We start from the raw sequence: 19,776 nt of genomic DNA on the forward strand, positions 1-19,776 counted from the left end.
CTTTTCATGTACATTTCTTATAGATGGATTGTTTTCTTGTTCTGAATTTAAGTCGAATTGACAGTTGGAGAGAGGCCTGCAGAATGTTCATTCATGCATTTTCTGTGTCAAAAGAACCCCTCAAACTTCAAAAAAAGGCACACACCCAATCTTATATAACCATGTCAAAAGTGCTCCCTAATTTTTAGGGCAGATGGAGGTGATGCATTTTGCAAGCAAGAAAAGAGAATATTACAATAATTTTTATAAGAAAAGTTTCATCTTAACAAATATAACTTTCCAATCCAGATTAACATCCCTATTCGTGTTCGTGTTTATAAATTTAAAAAAAGCAAAAAAATTCACAAGTTTTATTATAATCCAATTTCCTAACGTATTAGCTCTAAGAATGTGTTCTATTTTATGGCCCTTTCTCCTTCGTTGCCTCCCTGGGGATGGATCCTAGGGCCTTGCACTTACTAGCACTCATTTTAACATTGGCTACATCCTCAGTCCTTGTCCCAGACTCTTTGGGTATCCCTGGCTAGCTTCAAATTAAAGATGCTCCTTCCTCAGCCTCCTGAGTGCTGAGGTTGCAAGTGTGCATCACAATTCCCAGCTAAGTTGTTGTATCTATTTATTTTATTTGCTTTTTATTTAGGGAGGCAGGGCTTCATTTACCTTCATCCAAGGCTTGACTGAAGTTCGTTGTGTTGCTAAGGATGACCTTGAACTTTTGATTGTCCTGCTTCCACCACATGATTTCTGGGATTACAGGTCAGTTTTTACAGCGCTGCAGATTGTACCCAGGGACTTTTGCAAGATGGGCAAGTACTTTCCCAACTCAATGACACCCTTGGTATTTAGAGTTTCTTTTAAAAGGAATGATGTAAAGTGATCGAGAGCAATGTCTTCAGAAGTGTATGAAACCAGCTCTGGCTACCCTGCCCCCAGACTTGGCATTTCATGTTTCTGTGGCTCCCAGGGAATTATGCATCTGATTCTGTTTTCTTTTCACCTGTGTAGGAAGAAGTCTAACCATAAACCCAAGTTCCTTGCTCCCACTTGAAAAGGTCAGTGACCCAAGGACAAGCTACCGAAGTGAAGAACAGCTTTTGGTAAGCCAGTATAGCATGCATCGCTGTGAAAGTGTTAAGAAGGAACAGGGAAGGTGAAGAGGGGGAGGAGGTAGAGAAGAGAAGGGAAGCCTCCTTGTTTCGCTGTTAACCAGCCTTTCCTGTCCAGAGCTGTGCTACTCTCCTTCTAACTGCGTCAACAACGTGACTGAAGAAGAGCTGATTCCTAGAATATAAATATGAAGGAATAGCCTGCAATCGCAGGGGAAATGTGCAATTAAATTTCTTTTAAGAATTTTTTTTTATTAGTTTTGCTTTAACCCCCCTCCCGTGTGTGTGTGTGTGTGTGTGTGTGTGTGTGTGTGTGTGTGTGTGTGTGTATGAGAGAGAGAGAGAGAGAGAGAGAGAGAGAGAGGGAGAGGGAGAGGGAGAGGGAGAGGGAGAGGGAGAGGTATAGATATTGGAGAGGCAAAGTGGTCATAAGCACCCATCTCTAACCCAGAAGCTATCTTCAATTGATAACTGCTTGCAAAGGCAAAAAAATTAGTTTTCTCCCGTGGATTCCCACTGGTTATACAAACCATACTCCAGGGCAGGCCCCATGCCCAGCAGAAGATGGGCAACACAAAAGGAACTCAATGGCAGTTTTGGAGGTTCTCTGTCTCATAATACTCGGTCGGAGTTTCTTTTTCCTTGTAGGTCCTTGCTGTATATATTATGATGTCCAGTTTTGTGTTTCTATGGGTTTTCTCGGTGTGTGAATTTGTGTGTCTCTGCATCTATATGTGTTTCCTGTGCTTTTTCTTTGGTTTGTTTGCTTTTGTCTTATTCTTGTTTGTTTTATTTTATTATTATTATTTTTGTTAGATACTTGTTTGTATTCTAGTGAAAGAGAGACAGAAAGGGTGTGGATTTGGGTGGGTGAGGAAGTGGGGGAGGATCTGGAAGAGTTGAGGGAAGGGAAACTGTCATCAGAATATGGTATCTGATTAAAAAAAACTATTTTCAATAAAAAATAAATATACTTTTTGTTTCTCAAAAACCAACCCCCTCCCCAAATCATGGACCTTGTGCCTACATCAGAGTGGAACACAGAGAGCTTTCAAAGAGGAGAAGTGCATTTGAAGGATAAAGGAAGAAATGTAGCTAGGATACAGACTGCCTGTAAAATAGTTGAAGTCCCAGAAGAGAGAAAAAATGGTCACACCATCAGTACTGGAAGACGTAACTGAGAATCTTCAAAAAATGATGAGAACGACCAACCAACCAACCAACTAACCAACCAACCAACCAACCAACCAACCAACCAACCAACCAACCAAACAACCAAACAACCAACCAAACAACCAACCAACCAAACAAACAAAGAAGCCTAGAGTCTCAGGGAGATTTCTGAATCCCAACACAAATAATGACTAGAAATTAAAACCTACACATGACACAGTAAAATGTTAAATAATACACAAAGCAGGCATCCCTCTAAGAAGGCTGCTCTTTTAGGAAAAATAATTCAAAAGAAGTTTTAACAACAAGAAGAGAACCAGGAAGGAATGTAACCACACCTTCCTAATTTTGAAGGAATAGCTTCCAGCTTTCAACTCTTTCGATGAAACTATCTTCCAAGAACGAAGGAGTCTGGACTTCATTAAATTCCAGCTTGGTAGCTGGCAGGTGCACGTTAAAGGGAAACATATAGGTGCTGCTTTTTGGCAATAATGAGAATAGTGATGGGAAGCGAGAGCAGAGATCCAAGAGGAGACAGGTTGAAACAGGGTTCAATCAGCAGGCAAATTTAATGGAAATGGGCAAAACACCTTGACTTTATTTTCCAACAAAGCCAGCACAAAATGCTTCCCAGCTCTGCAGAGCAGGTGGATGCCAGTTGCCACCAGTGAATGCTGTATTACCCCAGCAGCTCTCACACAGAATTCCACTTAACTGATGTGACTTCCAACCTCAAGAAGAAGCCTGGTTGGGAGAGAGCCGGTGCACCTGGGATGCAGTAGGTAGGGCAGAGAAGTGTGGGGAGTAACAGGTGTTTCCTGTCCCAGGTAACAGGGGTCCAGTGTCTGTTCTTCAGGACTGAATGGTAAATGTCAGTACTGTGAGCTCACATGATTCTCTGGCAGTGAACAGAGGTAGCACTGGGTAGCAGAGAGTTCTGGGGTTTGGAGTAGCTCGTTTGTTCTTGGCCATCTCTGCGCTCTCCTTAGTACAGGATGGCCACCGAATTTCAAAATGAAAGAAGAAGTTGTTGAAAACATTTGGTTTCTGCTCCTGAATTACATCAAAATTGACAGGCCCTATGGGATGCTTAGTTAAGAGTCTTTATTGTAGGCCTTAAGGAGGTAGTTGTACTGAAGTGTGTGTGTGTGTGTGTGTGTGTGTGTGTGTGTGTGTGTGTGTGTGTGTGTGAGAGAGAGAGAGAGAGAGAGAGAGAGAGAGAGAGAGAGAGAGAGAGAGAGAGAGCCCTGAAACGGGTCTAGAGATCATCCTGCTTTGAAAGCTAGCCTCTCTTGGAAGGTGTTCTCAACTTTGATATTCTTCTTCATATCTTTCATCCTTCCTATCCCTTGGCATGGGTCTGGGTGAGGAAACGCTTACCTACTTCAGCCTTTCCTGGGCACAGGGGCTCCCTTGGTCCTGCACTGTGGTCCCTGGAGTTCCTGGAGGCTTGGGCTCTAGTGGGAATGAACACAATATGGGCAGAGATCAACTGAATAGGGGGCGGATGCAGTCGGGACTCTTGGGGCGACCTGGAGAAGAAGGACTAGACAAGAGAAGAGATAAAATAGAAAGGGTGGAGTAAGGATGTACCTTCCAGGAGTTAAGTCTGAAGAGTTCAGGATGTGGAGTTGTTGCTAGTGGCTGCTTCCGGGAAGCCTAGCGACTGCTGGAGGAGGAGGGAGGTGAGGCAGGGAGGAGAAAAGAGGAAGAGGGGAAGAGAAAGGAGGAAGGCTATGGCTATGAAGACTCCAACAATGATGATGAGAAAGGGAGGGGAGTGCAGGGTCGTGAGGCTCCGCCAGTGCCTGGGATGCTGGTACCTGGAGAGCCGCTAACGCCCCATTTTAACCCGTAACATGTAAGTTTTCAAAAGCAAGGGTTCTAAATCGCACCTTAGAATGCCAAATAATCCTTCATTTGTTGCAGATGTGTAGGGGAAATGCAAATCAAGAAAACATGAAGTAAGGAGGATCAGAGGGTGGAGACAGAAGGATGCATGGATGCCTTTTCACTTCATTTGAACGGTGTCTACTGGTTTCCTCTCAAAAGTTTTCATTTGATGATGAACCATCTCTGAAATCATGAAGTCACCCTCTGGTGACTTCATGTCCTAGTTAGCTTTCTGTCAACTTGACACAAACCTAGACGTCCCTGGGAAGAGGGAATCTCAGCTGAAGAACTTCCTCTGTCAGACTGGTCTGTGGGGGGCACTTAGCACTTCCTGGATAGCTGATTGATTTGGGAGGGTCCAGACCACTGTGGATGGTGTGTTCCCTAGGTAGGTGGGCCTGGGCAGTGGAGAAGGGAAGCTGAGCAAGCTGGAGGAAGCAATCCAGTGGGCAGTATCCCACTGTGGTCTCTGACTCAGTTCTTGCCTTGGCTTCTCTCGATGATGAGCTATAACCCATAAGACAAATAAATCTTGTCTGTCCCATGTTCCTTTAGCCAGTGTTTTTATCATAGCAGCAGAGGCAAGCTAAGACACTGCAACTGGCAGATTATAGAGGTTGGCAGAGTCCAGTTAAAAGATAAGGAGAGTCAACTGAGGGATAAAGAGATGCAGATCATGTTTAGAGAAAAAAAAATATATATATATACACACACATATATGTATATATACATATGTATATATACATATATAGTGTGGCAACTATGTATTCGCCATCCTTATGTTGCCCCCTGCTTTCAACCAAATATTTGCAAAGATTGCTTTCCTGCTGGTACAAGTCTGAAATGACGTGAACACTCATCCAACCTCTATTGACCTTTAGACTGTGGGTTTGCTTCCCGGCAGGGCCTTGCGCATGCCTACTCAGCACCTTTACCATTGGCTCAGAGATGCCACCCGTGTCAAGAGTTGCCCTCTTGCTCACTTGTACAAACTAGCACGTGCACATTGTGTTTAGACGTGTTGCTTGGCAACCGGGCTTCTGCCAACTGTACAAGGCCCTGGTTGGCAGACGTTTAAGCCCCGCGTTCCTCTGTGCAAATGTCGCTGGATTTTACTAAGACCTAATATTGGACTGGGGGACAGAAAAGATGAGAAGCTGGGAAGGAACCTGAGGCCAATGGCTTCTGCCGTGAGGAAGATCTTTGGGGTTAAGGAAAAGACACCCTTCGGTTTCTGTGATGGCCCACAAATGACTGTCTCTGAGTTTTTCTTTGGTGAATATCCCAGCTATCCAAAATACCATACGACATACCAACCGGTGGGGCAGATCCACCGGGTTGCAGCTGAGGGCGATGCAGGCCAGTTGGAAGTTCTCATCACGCTTGGAAAGTGCAGCGTGTACGACAGGGACTACAAGAACAGGTAATAGGGGGCGGGCGGGCGGGCAACTGTCTACCTCGTGGGCAGGTCAGCGTGGGAAAACGGCTGTTTTCGCTCCCTGGCTTCCCCAAGAGCTCGGGTGGGCAGTGAGGGAACGGGATCTGCCTGTGCTTCTGGGGCTCTGCACCTGCATACCCGGGAGGAGTCTTGAGCTGCCGGACAGGAACTTTTAACTGCTTTCCTTCTGATTAGTCCAACAGAGCTGGCCACCAGAGCTCTCTGCCCATTGTGTCTGCTGTCATCCAACGCCAGAGGTCGCTGTGGCTGGAGAGTCGTGGTTTTCACAGAGACCTAGTATTGGATGGGGTCTGGGGGTGAAGTGAAGCGCGTGCTCTAGTCACAGCATACACACAGATCTTTGGTGCTGTGTTAAGAAAAGGGCCACGTTGTTGAAGTGGTGGCACACGTAGAGATCTTCCCACTTCTTTCTTCCCTCTTCTCTTCCTTCTCTGTCCTCCCCTTTTCCGTTCCCTCCTCCCCCTTTCCCTCCTCCCCCTCCCCTTCCTGTCCCTCCTCTACCCTCTTGCCGGTTCCTCCTCCTTCCCATCTCCTCTCAGGGGACGTCTCACAACAGTGTCCTTATGCCCTGCCATCTGTTTGTGAAGCAGAGCTGGAGTTCATTAGAAAGTTAAACAGATGTAAACGCAGGAATTAATAGAGGACACTACATACCCCAAATAGGGAGGGTCAGTCAAGGGCTGGGTGCAAGATTCCTAAGAGACTTCCCTAGATACCCTTTGTGTTTCTGATGTTATGGATCAGGAAATTGAGGAAGGCTGAGAGGTACCTAGTCAGTGACTTAGCTCAGAGTAGGATCACACCCAAGGGGAATTTAGTTCAAAGGCGATGCTTTTCTTTTTCTTTTTTGAAAAAAAAAAAAAAAAAAAAAAACAAGTAAAAAAACCCGAAAAAACAACCCACCCAAACCCCAAGAAACACACAAAAAGAGCCCCATTAAAAACACAAAAATGGAAACCAAAATATACAAGCAGAACACCAATAATACAACTATTTTTTGTTGTTGTTGTTTTTGGAAAGCAAAGGAAAATGAGACAAAAGTTTACAAAAATACCACCGAGTTCATTTTGTCTCCGGCCATGCTTTTTTTCTATTCAAATAAGCTGCTCTGGGCTGATTCAAATGAGCCACTCAATGGCAGAACGCTTCAATAGGGGTAAGGAGGTCACGTGATCTATCCCTGGCTCACCTAGAGAAAGGACTTCAAATAGGTTACCCTTTCTTTAAAAAGAGGGAATCTTATCCTTTTCTAAGAACAGTGAAGATTCGTTTATAAAAACAACAGGGTATTTAATGTTATAATTACATGAGTAAATGTGGATTTTCAGACAGGGCTCTATAACGCCACAAAAACTCTTCTCACTTCCACAGGACAGCTTTGCATTTTGCCTGTGTCTATGGCCGGCTACCAGTGGTGAACGTTCTGGTGAATAATAATTGTGAGATTGATGCCTTCGACAAGAACCACATCACACCTCTGATGAAGGTAGGTAGCAGCCATGAATTTCAGCACGAGCTAGACATGACTGAAGTGCTCCTGACGGGAAGAGCGCTACCTCCATTTACATGTAGCTTGCTGATGAAACCTGTGGGATGTTTATCTTGAATTCCTGGAGCTGACAATCTGCTTTTTTGTTATGAACTGCAGTCTGTCCAATGCTGGAAACAGAAATGTGCAGCTATCCTGCTGGAGCATGGTGCTGATCCGAACATCAGGGACAACAGTGGTAACAGCGCCTTGCACTATGCTGTGTACAATGGGCACGAAGAGATGGCAGCACTCCTGCTCGACTACCATGCTGATATAGAGCAAAAAACCAAAGTACAGTTCACCGCATTTTAATTACAAAGTCTCTGAAATACACGTTTAAATAGTGACAAAGGTCAACATTTCATGTTTAGAAACCTAAGCATTTCCTGAGTGAAAACAGTTGGACAGGACTTAACTGTAGAAGCTGTGAGTCCAACACACGTACTTCAAAAGAAACATTTGTTGGTCTTTTATTAAAAAAAATTATTTATTATGTATATACAGTTCTGCCTGTATATATGCCTGTCTGCCAGAAGAGGGCGCCAGGTCTCCCTGCAGATGGTTGTGAGCCACCATGTGGTTGCTGGGAATTGAACTCAGGAAGAGCAGCCAGTGCTCTTAACCACTGAGCCAATTCTCCAGCTCCCTGAAAGAAACCTGATGTACAACTTTCTTTTACACATTTAGTGTGGAATATTTGAGGAGCCACTGAATTTGTTAAAGGTGAAACTTCCTCATCTGTGTCTTTCCTCACCATTTCCCCTGACTTGTGTAAAGCCACCTGAGTAGAGAGCAACATTTACTTTGGAAATGGCTTCATCTTAAAACTCAAAGACAACAAAAGCACTCATGTAAATTGGAAATTGTGATGCTCTTGGCAAGTAATTATCAAGTGACTTAAGAACGAAGAAAAGGTGTGGAGGGAAATGAATCAGAAATGTACAATTGGAAATTAGGTACCCGAGGGAATAAAGCGAGAGGAATTAAAAAAGCCAGTTAATGTGTGCTGATACAGTCTTTCCATGTTAAAGGTAGTAATTCATAGTTTGAGCAAGAAAAGTATTTAATTACAAACATGTCTAGGGATCAGTTTAAGGAGGATTCTGGAGAAATGAGATTGGTAGTGACTAGGGGATAATTATGTAGAAAACTAGAGGGATGATCAAACAGTTCACTAGTATATGTTCTGCAAGAGACACCCACTTAGGTAAAAACTAAGCCCTGTTCTCATGTCTACAGTTGCTTGCTGGGTGAGGGGATATTTAATTTGCTTTTTTTGTATATTGAAATTTTGTTGCATTCTAAATAGCACATTGCCTATTTTTAGTGGTTGAGTCCTTATTAGTCAAATAACTGGATGATGAAGAGAATTATCCATGTCCATACAGATGAGACTGAAGTTCTGTTTGTGTGACTCTAATTCTCTGCTGCAGATGTGTGGAGTTTGATTCAGTATGTCTAATAAGTAATGGGCATGCATCTCTGAAAATATTTCCTTGAGAATCAGAACAACTCCTAATTTGGAAAAGAAACCCTAAATAGATAACTGAAATATAGGTATTCCTGGGTTCTAAAATCCTGACATCTCTAGAGGAACTGGAATTTGATTAGATAATACTTCCTGCCAATCTGTATTTTCCAGTAATTTTACCCTAACTTTCCTTTTACTTTTGTGTTGAGAAGCTAAATGGAGTATTATCAAGTGGTTTCATTTCCATGACTGTGATAAAATACCTGACAGAAAAGCAACTTAGGGGAGAAAGGATTTATTTTAGTTCACAATTCTAGGTCCATCATTTCTGGGAAGGCACCACACCAGAAGCTTGAGTCAGCTGGTCTCATAACATCTATAATCAACAGCAGAGAGAAATGAATGCATGAATACTCACTTGCTTGTGCAAAGCTTGAACTTTTTACTCTTATACAGTTCTGGAGCCTCTGTCTAGGGAATGGTGCCATCCACAGTAGGCCAGGTCTTTCCTCATTAATTAATACAATCTACTATAGATGTGCACACAGGCCAACTCAATGTGGAACTCCCTCATTGAGAGCCTCTTCCTGGGTGATTCTAAGTTGTGTCAAGTTGACAATGAAAGCTAACCATCACAATCAGCAATGACTACTGGCTTACAGAATAAACCACTTTTCTTCTAGCCATCAATAATAATTCACTATTTTAGAAGGTCTTCAAAAATTTGGTAAGTAGAAAATGTCTGTTTAAAGGTTTCATGCCACTACATTACCCAGTTATCCCCAAACGTGAATTATAAGCAGGGTTTCCTCTATTAGAAGATTGGAAAACATGAATCTTCTTGTCTCCCGAAGAACAGTTGTCTGTTTGGCAGTCCATCTCAGTGAAGGTGTTCAGTTGATGGAGCCCCAACATCATCAGTCTGGCAGTTGTAAACACACGTGCACACACACACATGCACGTGCACGTGTGCGCGCGCGCGCACACACACACACACACACACACACATTACAAAGTCCACAGGAATCATTTAGTTTTAGCTGTCATGTGACTAGTAATTTTGTGAACACTGCGAGAATTGAATACAAGCGGAGTATAAATTAACAAGGGCAGGAAGAATTAAGTATTATGAGTTTTTTTTTTTTAAATTACATTTGGGAGGCTGATTTTTCTAAAACATACTTGCTTTGTATACACCCACTGGAAAATACACCCCCAGCAACACTGAAAGCACAGGGGATATGGGCTCAAAGTGGTTTTGGCTACACTGAGTTTTCTTCCATGACTTGAGCCCACTGTTAAGGTTCAGGAGATTTCTGCAAAAATCTGAACTTCACATTGCTCATAAGGAATTAAGCCCTCAATGCATTTATCTAATTATTCTTTATCAATAAAAAAATCAGGAGTCAGATATCAGAGTAAGAACCCGAATGATCAGAGAAGCAGTGGAGAAGCTACCAGAGACCTCCTATCTCTTCCATTCCTCCATCCAAAAGAGCTGAGATCCTCTCTAAGCCCTGCCCCACTACTTAACAGTCTATCTGTCCTCAGTCCTCCAAAACCTCTATGATTAATTTTGATCAGCTAGTAGTTAGCTCTGCTCTCTGATTCACAGCAAACTTTATTGTCAGAATATGATCGAAATATCAGACAACAAGTCCTGTCTCCCCTGAACTTTGTACCATTGGGTGGCCATGCAGAAGGTGATCTGAGACCCAAGCATACTTACTTTACATTCCTGATGTAGAAATGAAAATTTGGTCATTGATTCGCTAGCTTGTGAACATCCTTTGCCACTGCGTGATGGGGTTTGCTTTGTTGATGTAAAGTGTAGCAATAACGCCTGCGCTACCACCACCTATTCACCATGTCCGAGCGAGGGGCTGTGGATCAAAAAACAGAGACAAGAGACAGCGGGTCATTCCTCTCAGTAGAATGCTGAATGCCATTTATTGAAAGAGGGAGGAAACCTTAAATATAGGCTTACAGCACAATGGGAGAACCCCAGAGGGCAGAAGTTTGCTACTGCTATTTACAATCTTGCATCTAAGCTGTTAACGCCCAATATGAAGGATACACAAACAAGAAACTTCCCTTAAGCATTCAGGAGGTTGGAAACCGGCAGGGAATTAGCATAGGAAGGACATCAAGGTCAAGGTCAGCAAGCAAGGCAACAGCTACCCAAACTGGGGGCCAGGGCCCTACAGCAAAGAAGATGTAGCCCTTACCTCCAAGAAGTTTTTAGTATATATGAGAGCAAACACTTGGCTTCAAATAATGAATGCTGTAATAGAAACAAATATTTGAGGCAACAGTGTAGGTTTGAAATGGGCACTGGAGAGGCTTAGGTTCACGTGACTACTCTAGGCAGGAGAGGAACATTTCAAAGAAAGGGAGCAAAGCAAGTGGAAGGTAACATTGTTAAAACGAAGGATCGTTTACCCACTGGGATTTTATGCTTTTATGGTGTATTTATATTTGTACAGTCCTTTATAAGATTTTTAGGTAAGTTGAGAACATGCCACTTTTTAAATTACAAATTGGTTTTGCTGTTTTGCAGGATGGCTTCACACCACTTTTGCTGGCACTCAGGGAAAAGAGGGTAGAGGTGGCAGAATTTTTAGTAAAAAAAGGAGCAGATATACATGTTGTAGATAACATGCAAAGGTAAAGTCATTTGAATTAAAAAGAAATAGAACATTAGTGGTATTCTGGACTGGTAACAACCACTCAACTTAGAAACATGGCTGGTTGGAGGACTAACTTACAAGGATACAGTGAAAACATAGATAGATGTAAGCATCAGTTTAGTCTGTTAGAGAAAAAAAGCAATTGTTTGAAGTGAGCGGTGCAAATGATATATATATGTATGCATCTATCTGTCTATCTATCTATCATCTATCTATCTATCACATTGCCTTATAGCACTGATTGAAGATTGTTATTTGTAATCTGACTTTGTTGGTCCTTTGTTCTTAGGAGTTTATGAGCTAAACAAGTTGCATTTGTTTTTAAAATGTATGAACTTTTAGTAAAGAGTTTTGGATGCACAGTAAGATCGTTAATCATCTGATATTTCCTTTTTATTTTTTTTTATTTTTTTTTATTTATTTATTTTTTTTTCGTTTTTTTTTTTGAGACAGGGTTTCCCTGTGTAGCTTTGCGCCTTTCCTGGAACTCACTTGGTAGACCAGGCTGGCCTCGAACTCACAGAGATCCGCCTGGCTCTGCCTCCCGAGTGCTGGGATTAAAGGCGTGCGCCACCACCGCCCGGCTTCCTTTTTATTTTTAGATTTACTTTTTACTTATTTATTTTATTTAAAATATTTTAGTAACTCTTTGAGAACTTAAAGTGATGTATTTTGATCATGTGCACTAAAGCAGTTCCCCTTAGCTCTTGTCTTTTATTCCCTCATCTTCCTACCACAACTTGGTATCCTTTTTGTATAAAAAAAAATAATGTATCCACTCCAGTTTGTGCTGTTCATATACTTCTGGATGTGGTGCCTCCCACTGGAGCTTGGTGGACATATCAGGAGCCATACCCTTAAAGATATCTGACTCTCCCTCCCCTAGAAGCCATCAACAGTCAATAGTTCCTTAGCTAGGAGTAGGGACTCTTGAGCCCCTCCCCAACCCATGCAAAAGGTTGACAATGATTGGCTTGATCTTGTGTAGGCAGCCACAGCTGCTGTGAGTCCATGTGCATGGCAGTCCTGCCATGTCCAAAAGACACTGTTTTGCTCCACTCCTCCCCAACCTCTGGCTCTCACACCCTTCGTACATCCTCTTCCCAATGGTCCCCGAGTCTTGAGGAAGGGATGTGATATAGCTATCCCATTTGTGGCTGAGACCTCACCAGTCACTTCCTCTCTGCACTTTGACCAGTTGTGAGTTTCTGCATTAACCATCGTTCACTACACAAGAAAACTTCTCTAATGAGGTCTCAGAGATCTTATAGTATTTCGCATTTCCTTCTTGCAAACTTTTAAGATACTATATTCAGCCAAACAGGAGTTGAAAATTATAGTATTTGGAATGATTCTTTAAACTGTTATTTTTTTTGTAAAATATTGATGTCAGGTTATCTTAATTGACGATTCATTGTTATTACTAAATGTTCATTTTGTCCCCCTTTACTCTCCATGATTTATTTTTATCCATTTATATTTACTTGGCATTGGAAGGGAGATGAAAGTGTTAACTGGATAAAATTTAATGAAGATGAGTCATAAGTAAATAATTAAAAAAGGAGGCTTTAGGTTCATTCAAGACTGGATTTAATTCTTTGTTTCGCTAGTTGCTAGGTATGTTATCTTAAGCATGATGCTCACAGCCAAATATATCCCCTGATGTGAAACAGTCAAAACACCCTTGATAGGAGGTTATAGGATTATTTACATAGCCCTTAGTTTAGTGTACAGTACACGGTCATCAACATCATTAGCTGAAAGCACTATGAATTTTATTATTACTATTTTCATATTAATATTATTCAAATCATGCACATAGCTTTGAATTATTTCATCTTCAGCTGATTAAGAACTGTAATATATTCCATTAGGCTAGGGAAATGTGAACTCTTCCTTAACTATTTCCGATGCAAGACCTTAGCATAGCTATTTTTTTTTAAAAGGTCATGAGGTCATGAATTCTATTCCAAAGTAGATCAGTCTTTATTTCTGGGAAAAGATACTTCCTTCATTATCCTGGGAGATAACCACACAAAGAGGAACAGTTGTAGGTCCATGATGCTATGTCTGCTAGAAAATTGTCAAGTCTACACAGACAGGCAAGATACTAAGTTGGTAAGACAGATCTACATAGATTTAACTAATTTCATTCATTTAATAATAGTGAATCTATCCCTCTGCTACTTTAGAAATACCTTAATATATGCTATACGATGTGGATCAAAAGATATAGCTACATTACTCCTTCAGAAAGGCATTGATTTCTTCTGCAAGGATGTCTTTGGATGGACGGCATTACGCTACGCTATTGAAGGCCACTGTACTTTGTAAGTATTTCCACAACATGTTAATTAAAAATTATATTGATGTTCAAAAACAAATACAACTATTGCATCATCTACTTGAGGTGTCATTGAACTTGTGTGGGTAGTTTTAGAATTGCAGTGATTTAGTCCACCTAGCCATCCAGGAATCAAGCAAAATAGGAGCAGCATTGGGAATGGAATACTTAAGCTCAGGACTCCTTTTGGTAAATGCTGAACATTGGACCCAGCACCTCATATGTGCTAGGTGAGTCTTCTCTCATTTTACTGTATCTCCAGCTAAGAGATTTAAAGACCTTTAACCTTAGGGATCTCAACATTTTCCATGTTATCCCCAAATATAACCCCTACAAATGAGATACAGAGAGTATCTAGCATAATTTTGATCTTTTCAAGTAGCCACTTGGATCTTGAAATGCCCAGTTTAGTAGATAGTCATGTTGCTTTCTTGTGGGAGCTGTCTTCTGTACCCTATTCCTTGACTTTCCAGTAGCTGAAGGGATTTTTTAGGTCCAAGGAAGCCAATTCTCTTAGAAAAATCACATGGAGAAGAAGGAAGAGGATAGCCTATCAGTCTTTATTTCTGTTTATTTCTTTATTCCATCACTATTAAAACATACCCTGAAATTTTATAGCAGTTAGTCTTAACTATCATGCTGTTTACACTGAGACAGACCTCTAAGTCTTTGTGATAACACATGTTCAGAACTGAAAGTTACAATATCTCAAGTTCACATGTACTTATGTTGTTAAACTCAGCTATTGCTCTCCAATCACACTCTTCTGGCAATGAGACTTTCTAGCTTCTGCCACATGCATTGTTAGCAATCTCATATAGAACCCACATGTTAGCTTAGACCTCTGTGGTCAATTCACATTGAGAAATTTGTGTGTCCCTTTTTTGCTGACAAATATGAACTGTATAAAAGTTCAAATCATGTTGCAGAAAAAAAAATAGAGGTCCTTCTATTGATTAATACCAGACCCCATCATATGCTGATCCAGAGGCACTATCATCTTAGGCAGGCACTCAACTGTTTCTCTCTCTCTTTGTCTATCATAACAATTTCCCAAATTATTTCTCATCTGGTCTCATCTTTACAGACATTTTTTAATTCTTTCCCACAAAGAAGCAACTAAGAATGTTTCTGGATCCAAAGAACAGTTGGACTTAAGAGAACAAGATCTCATCAAGTTTTATTAGTATCTCCATGTAAAAGAGGGTTTTGTTTTGTGAGTCATTTGGAGGTGAATATGATGATTTAAAATAGACAGGGGAGGATGAAGTGGAGAGCGAAGCCAGGTCTTGGAATGGATTCCCTTTCTGCCCTTAGAGTGACTATCTTTTAGTAATAATGAGCAGTCATTTAATTAAGGAGGTAATATGTCATAAAGTACTTAGCTCCAAATTGTTAAACAGCTCATTTTCTCCGAATTATAAGCCACAAAACAGAATAGCTAATAACCATGACGAGGACTTGACATTCTCCAGACAGTTGTAATATTTTAATTTTAGACACTGCAAGTTTAAAAAGAGCTCAGCATCAGGAAATCCTTTGTTGCTTTGTTATTTCCCTGCACATATTTTAATACTATCAAATAAAATCTTAAAAGAAACCTACTGAACTCAAACAGTCCAATCCTTATTCTTTTTTAGAGTAACACTTAACATCTATGGGAAACAACTTGTGTGGCAGCCGACAGCTGTTAGTTGTGGAGCGGGAATGTCTTCTGACATCAGGATGCGTCACTGCTTGTTGCGCTAATCCAGTCTATGCCCCCAAGCTTTATTTCTCTCATTTCCTGTCCCTTTTTTACTTCAGTTTTTCTTCTTTCATTATAGGCTTAATTATAAGATTTAGAGCCCATACATTTCAAACACACAGGAAAAACTTGTAGTAGTGCCTCTACTATTTTCAGTGATAGGCTCTATTTAGAGACAGGGTCTCATGTGCCCCATGTGGCCTTGGGTTTGCTGTGTGTCTGAGGATGACTTTGGACCTCTTGATCTTCCTGCCTCCATCTCCCAAATACTGTGATTACAGGTGTGTGCCACTATGTCTGGTAGATGTGATGCTAGAGACGGAACCCAAGGCTTAGTGCATGCTTGACAAACACTCAGCCAATGGAGCTACACCCCTAACCCCTGGAATGTTCTTAAGAATTAAGCATGCTAAAGTGTTTTTTAAAAAGTATTAACATAGTAATTGTATTTATTATTTTTCATATGACAGTAGACAGGTGCTTATGGATTTTGAAGAAAACATGCATAATAACAAAAAAGATAATGAACCAGGTAAGACCTATAATGAGTTGCTCTTTGCAGACCTACCATACACAACAATGTCAAACCAAAAGTTTTCATTTCATTTCAAAAAGAGTGGAAAATTGCATTTATATTTACTTAACTTCTTTCTGAATAGTCTACAGATGATCTCAGATATTAATTACACGAAAGTTACAATTGGAAGTGTGACCTTGTCTCAAAAAATAAGGTGCAGGGTCATTGAGGAAGACACACACACACACACACACACAGAGGCAGAAAGACAGAGAGAGAGAGAGAGAGAGAGAGAGAGAGAGAGAGAGAGAGAGAGCAAGCAAACACTCCATTTTAGATAAGTGCTATATAGTTAGCTTTACCTCCAGCTTTTTTTCCCTCAATCATCAGAAGTTATGATAACAAATAATTTACATATAGTAAAGCCATATATATTTATTAATCATGTTTGTTTTAATAAGATTCTTGTTGAAGAGGTCACACTGTTACATAAGTTACATTTTTTTCAGCTCCAGGACTAGGTAAGGACAGAGCAGTCTGGTATTCATAAACATGAAAGTTGATGGCTTTGGATTTAGGACCATTTCTTCATGATGTTGATACAACCTAGCTGGTCTGCAACATATCTCTGCTTACTTGGAAGTGATGGCCACCTTGATGGCCTCAAAAACCTGGACCCTGTGCTCAGAGGCGTGGCTGTACACCTGCTCCATTGTCGCGTAGGACATGCTCAGCCAGTAGTAGTTCTGGGCCTCCACCTCCAGGTGAAGGATCAGGGCTGCCCTTCCTTCCTGATCCACTACCTCCCAGGAATGTGGCCATGGAGGAGGATAGCAGTGACGAATGTGGTGCCTCTTTGGGCGCTCTCACCTCAGAGTCCCTCAGATACTTTATTTATATATTTTTTAAAAATTAAAACAACATGATTTTTATGTTGTGAAAACATGCCATGGGCATGCACATGAATTGGATGGAGATGCATGATGTGAAAGACACAAAGAATAAATAAAAAAGGAAGTTAAATAAAAGGGGTTAGCTAGAGCAAGCAGCACACAGGCAACTCTTGAACTTTTCATTAGCATGTGGAAAGTCTTTGCCAAGCCCTTGTACCTGGTCCGCTTTTGTGTTTTGAACCCTCTCCTTGCAGGGTGCACTGTCCATAGGTAAGTGTCATTGGGATAGTATATTCATCCCAAACAGAAAAACTCAACTGGTTACTTGGAAAATCTCTATTCTGTTAGAACAAGCTAAACATATTCTCTTATTAGATGAGATTGGGAGTGTTCAGGGTGGTACAATCATAGACTACATTTCTTCCTTATGGTGTTAGTCCAGATACATCAGGCAGTTTGCTTGACACTATCAATTTGTAATAGGATGACAACATTTCAAGTTAGCCTCATAGTAGTTCATTTGGGTTATGGTCATTGTACACAACATTGTGCTTTTCATAAATTTCATACATATTTTTTCTTCCTCTTTGTGTCCCCTAAATACAAACAACAGAAAGGGTCTTAATGCATTGGTTGATCCATCAGCAATATAATTCATACCTACTATAGAAGATTCCCATGGTATGTTTCCAAATGGATGTTTTCTAGCAAAGCTTCCGAATCACAGATTTTTAATATTTGATACTTTTCTTCCATCTGTTTAAAATGAATTTTATATTTTTCTTGAATAGAACAAATGGATTCTGGAAATGACTCATTAGCCGGGTAAGTTTTACATGTTGATAAAATCTCCATGTTATCTAAGTACTGGAATGGACAGATGAGAAACAAATATTTGTTCAGCAGTCTACTCTGGGAGACACCATGCTTTATATTTAAAATACTGTTGTTTATTATAATTCTCACAATAAACATTCAAAGTATGTGCTATTGTAACTTTTCTTCACTAAGTAGGCAGTTATAGCTGAGAGTCACACATCCATGATGTGACTGCCATCTTGCTTGGCTTCTCCATTCATTCTCTAGCTTATCCACAGGTTGGCAAGGACCTGTGTAGCCCTGAGGTCTAAATAAGATCTACATCAATAAATAGCAAAAGTCAAATTTATATATGAACTCCTTTAGGATTTTCTTGAGAAGTGCAGATATACCACAACAATTTATCTAAAATTTTGATAATCGCAATGTCAGCCAGTAGTACCCTGTCTTGAGTAGCAACAGTTGTCTGGCATACCTTGCTTGCATGTACTTTGGGCCACAGGAACATGCCAGGAGAGGATTTGCTTTTCTGAAATGAAGAATATCTGTATGCAGAGCATGTGATACAAATTATATTTAACCCCCTTTTAGAGGATAATTGGAAATTAATTTTCCTACTTACTGATTTTTCATTTTTGTTTCTCCTTTAAGCTTCTATACATACTTAGTCCAATGACATTTTTATTTTACTACTCTTGTTTTTTTTTTTTTTTTTTTTTGGTGATACTAACTTTTCTCTGTAAATCAACTTTTCTGTTTTCCTTCTTGTTCCTTTGCTTCTGTTTATAAAATTTCTGTCAACTAAATATTCTGTTTTTCTGCAGAGAAGATTAAAGAATAGGAAATTTCAGGATTTTAAGGAATCAAAGAACTAATCAAAATATACTCTTGTACTTCATCCAGATAGAGAACTTAAAACTCAAAAGATATTAATGTGACTTTTCTGGATGGAAAAAATGGTGCAGATGACATTTAGACTCATGTGCCTTAATATTAAGACCAACAGTCATCCTTATATTTGATTCAGTAGATGGGTATTTTAATAAAAGAACTGGAAACTGAGCCCAGTAATTCCATGGGCACAGGATAAGTATAAAAGAAAGTTGGTGGAGGACAAGAATAGTATTAATGATAGACAACACATATAGAGAAAAGGACACTGGGTTCAGTAGGATTCAGGTTTTAGAGAAAAGACTAGAATACAGGCATTTTTGACAAATTTGATAATAAGACAGAGCTTAAGGAGACAGGATATTGAAAGTTTATATAGAGGCGTATTGAAACTGGAATTTATGACAGTCTTGATAAAGAAGCTACATGTTTCTTGAATTGTAGGAACTGAAAAACATCAACATTTCTGTTGAAAATCATTAAGATAATTTGAGCTGTTGGGGAGAGTCTCTATAGCAGCTACAAATATGGTGCTATTCACATCACCTCAATTTACAAGAGGTGCCTTAAAGTCTGTCAAGCACCAGGGGATAGAATTGAGGAACAAAGTGTCCCTGTGGCTGAGGCAGGTATGTATCTCCAGCTTTGCTGAACAGACTGACATCCTTCCTACCTGCATGATGGGTAGTGAAATTTTAGGATCAGATAGTAAAATGGTTGTGTGGATAATTGAAGCTCTATTTAGCTTGATATTTTGAACACATCTTTACTTAAGATTTTCCTGTGCTGGAGATCTTAATTTTGGAGATCATCATTGAGCTCTGCAGAAGTGGAGATGGTGGTCACCAGAAGGAAATATTTCTAGATCACTTGGAGGGACAGGTGTAATTAACAGGAGACTAGTTTTACACAAGTCTTTATCCTTGAATGTCTGGGCACTTTTGAGAGTTTTTAAGTGCTCGATAGTTTGTGTAAACCTGAAAAAATGCAAGAGGAGAGGAAAATACCTTGGGGGTATTTCTAACCAAAAAAGCGGAAGAATTGTATGATAAAAACTTCAAGTCTTTGAAGAAAGAAATCAAAGAAGGTATCAGAGGGAAGGTCTCCCATGCTCATGGATCAGTAGGATCAACATAGTAAAAATGGCCATCCTAACAAAAGCAATCTACAGATTCAATGCAAGCCTATCAAAATCCCAACACAATTCTTTACTTTGAAAGAACAACCTTCAAGTTCATATGG

At 40.4% G+C, this 19,776-nt stretch overlaps 2 protein-coding genes across 10 annotated transcripts in view; one reads left to right on the forward strand and one right to left on the reverse strand.

Moving 5' to 3' along the window:
- Chrna6 (cholinergic receptor nicotinic alpha 6 subunit) overlaps positions 1-5,602 on the reverse strand; it is a 52,159-nt gene extending 46,557 nt beyond the window's left edge. The window contains exons 1-2 of one of the 6 annotated variants that reach the window (XM_059244200.1): positions 5,486-5,598; positions 3,660-3,736 (exon numbers count right to left, since the gene is read on the reverse strand). The gene's annotated coding sequence lies outside the window, so the exon portion shown is untranslated. Of the gene's footprint in view, positions 1-3,659; positions 3,737-3,872; positions 3,942-5,485 lie in introns of those variants that run through there. The other 5 variants (XM_059244203.1, XM_059244204.1, XM_059244202.1 and 2 more) reach the window with 5 other exon arrangements.
- Positions 5,285-19,776, forward strand: part of LOC131894061 (ankyrin repeat domain-containing protein 62-like) — a 38,825-nt gene continuing 24,333 nt past the window's right edge. For all 4 annotated transcript variants that reach the window (XM_059244196.1, XM_059244197.1, XM_059244198.1 and 1 more), the window contains exons 1-7: positions 5,285-5,595; positions 7,003-7,117; positions 7,280-7,453; positions 11,194-11,300; positions 13,516-13,653; positions 15,885-15,946; positions 17,616-17,649. In XM_059244196.1, coding sequence (XP_059100179.1) covers positions 5,351-5,595; positions 7,003-7,117; positions 7,280-7,453; positions 11,194-11,300; positions 13,516-13,653; positions 15,885-15,946; positions 17,616-17,649 — 875 coding nt within the window. In that variant the 5' untranslated portion in view covers positions 5,285-5,350. The remainder of the gene's footprint in view (positions 5,596-7,002; positions 7,118-7,279; positions 7,454-11,193; positions 11,301-13,515; positions 13,654-15,884; positions 15,947-17,615; positions 17,650-19,776) is intronic.

The sequence above is a fragment of the Peromyscus eremicus genome, chromosome 17 (genome assembly GCF_949786415.1).
Source record: "Peromyscus eremicus chromosome 17, PerEre_H2_v1, whole genome shotgun sequence".
NCBI lineage: Eukaryota > Metazoa > Chordata > Mammalia > Rodentia > Cricetidae > Peromyscus > Peromyscus eremicus.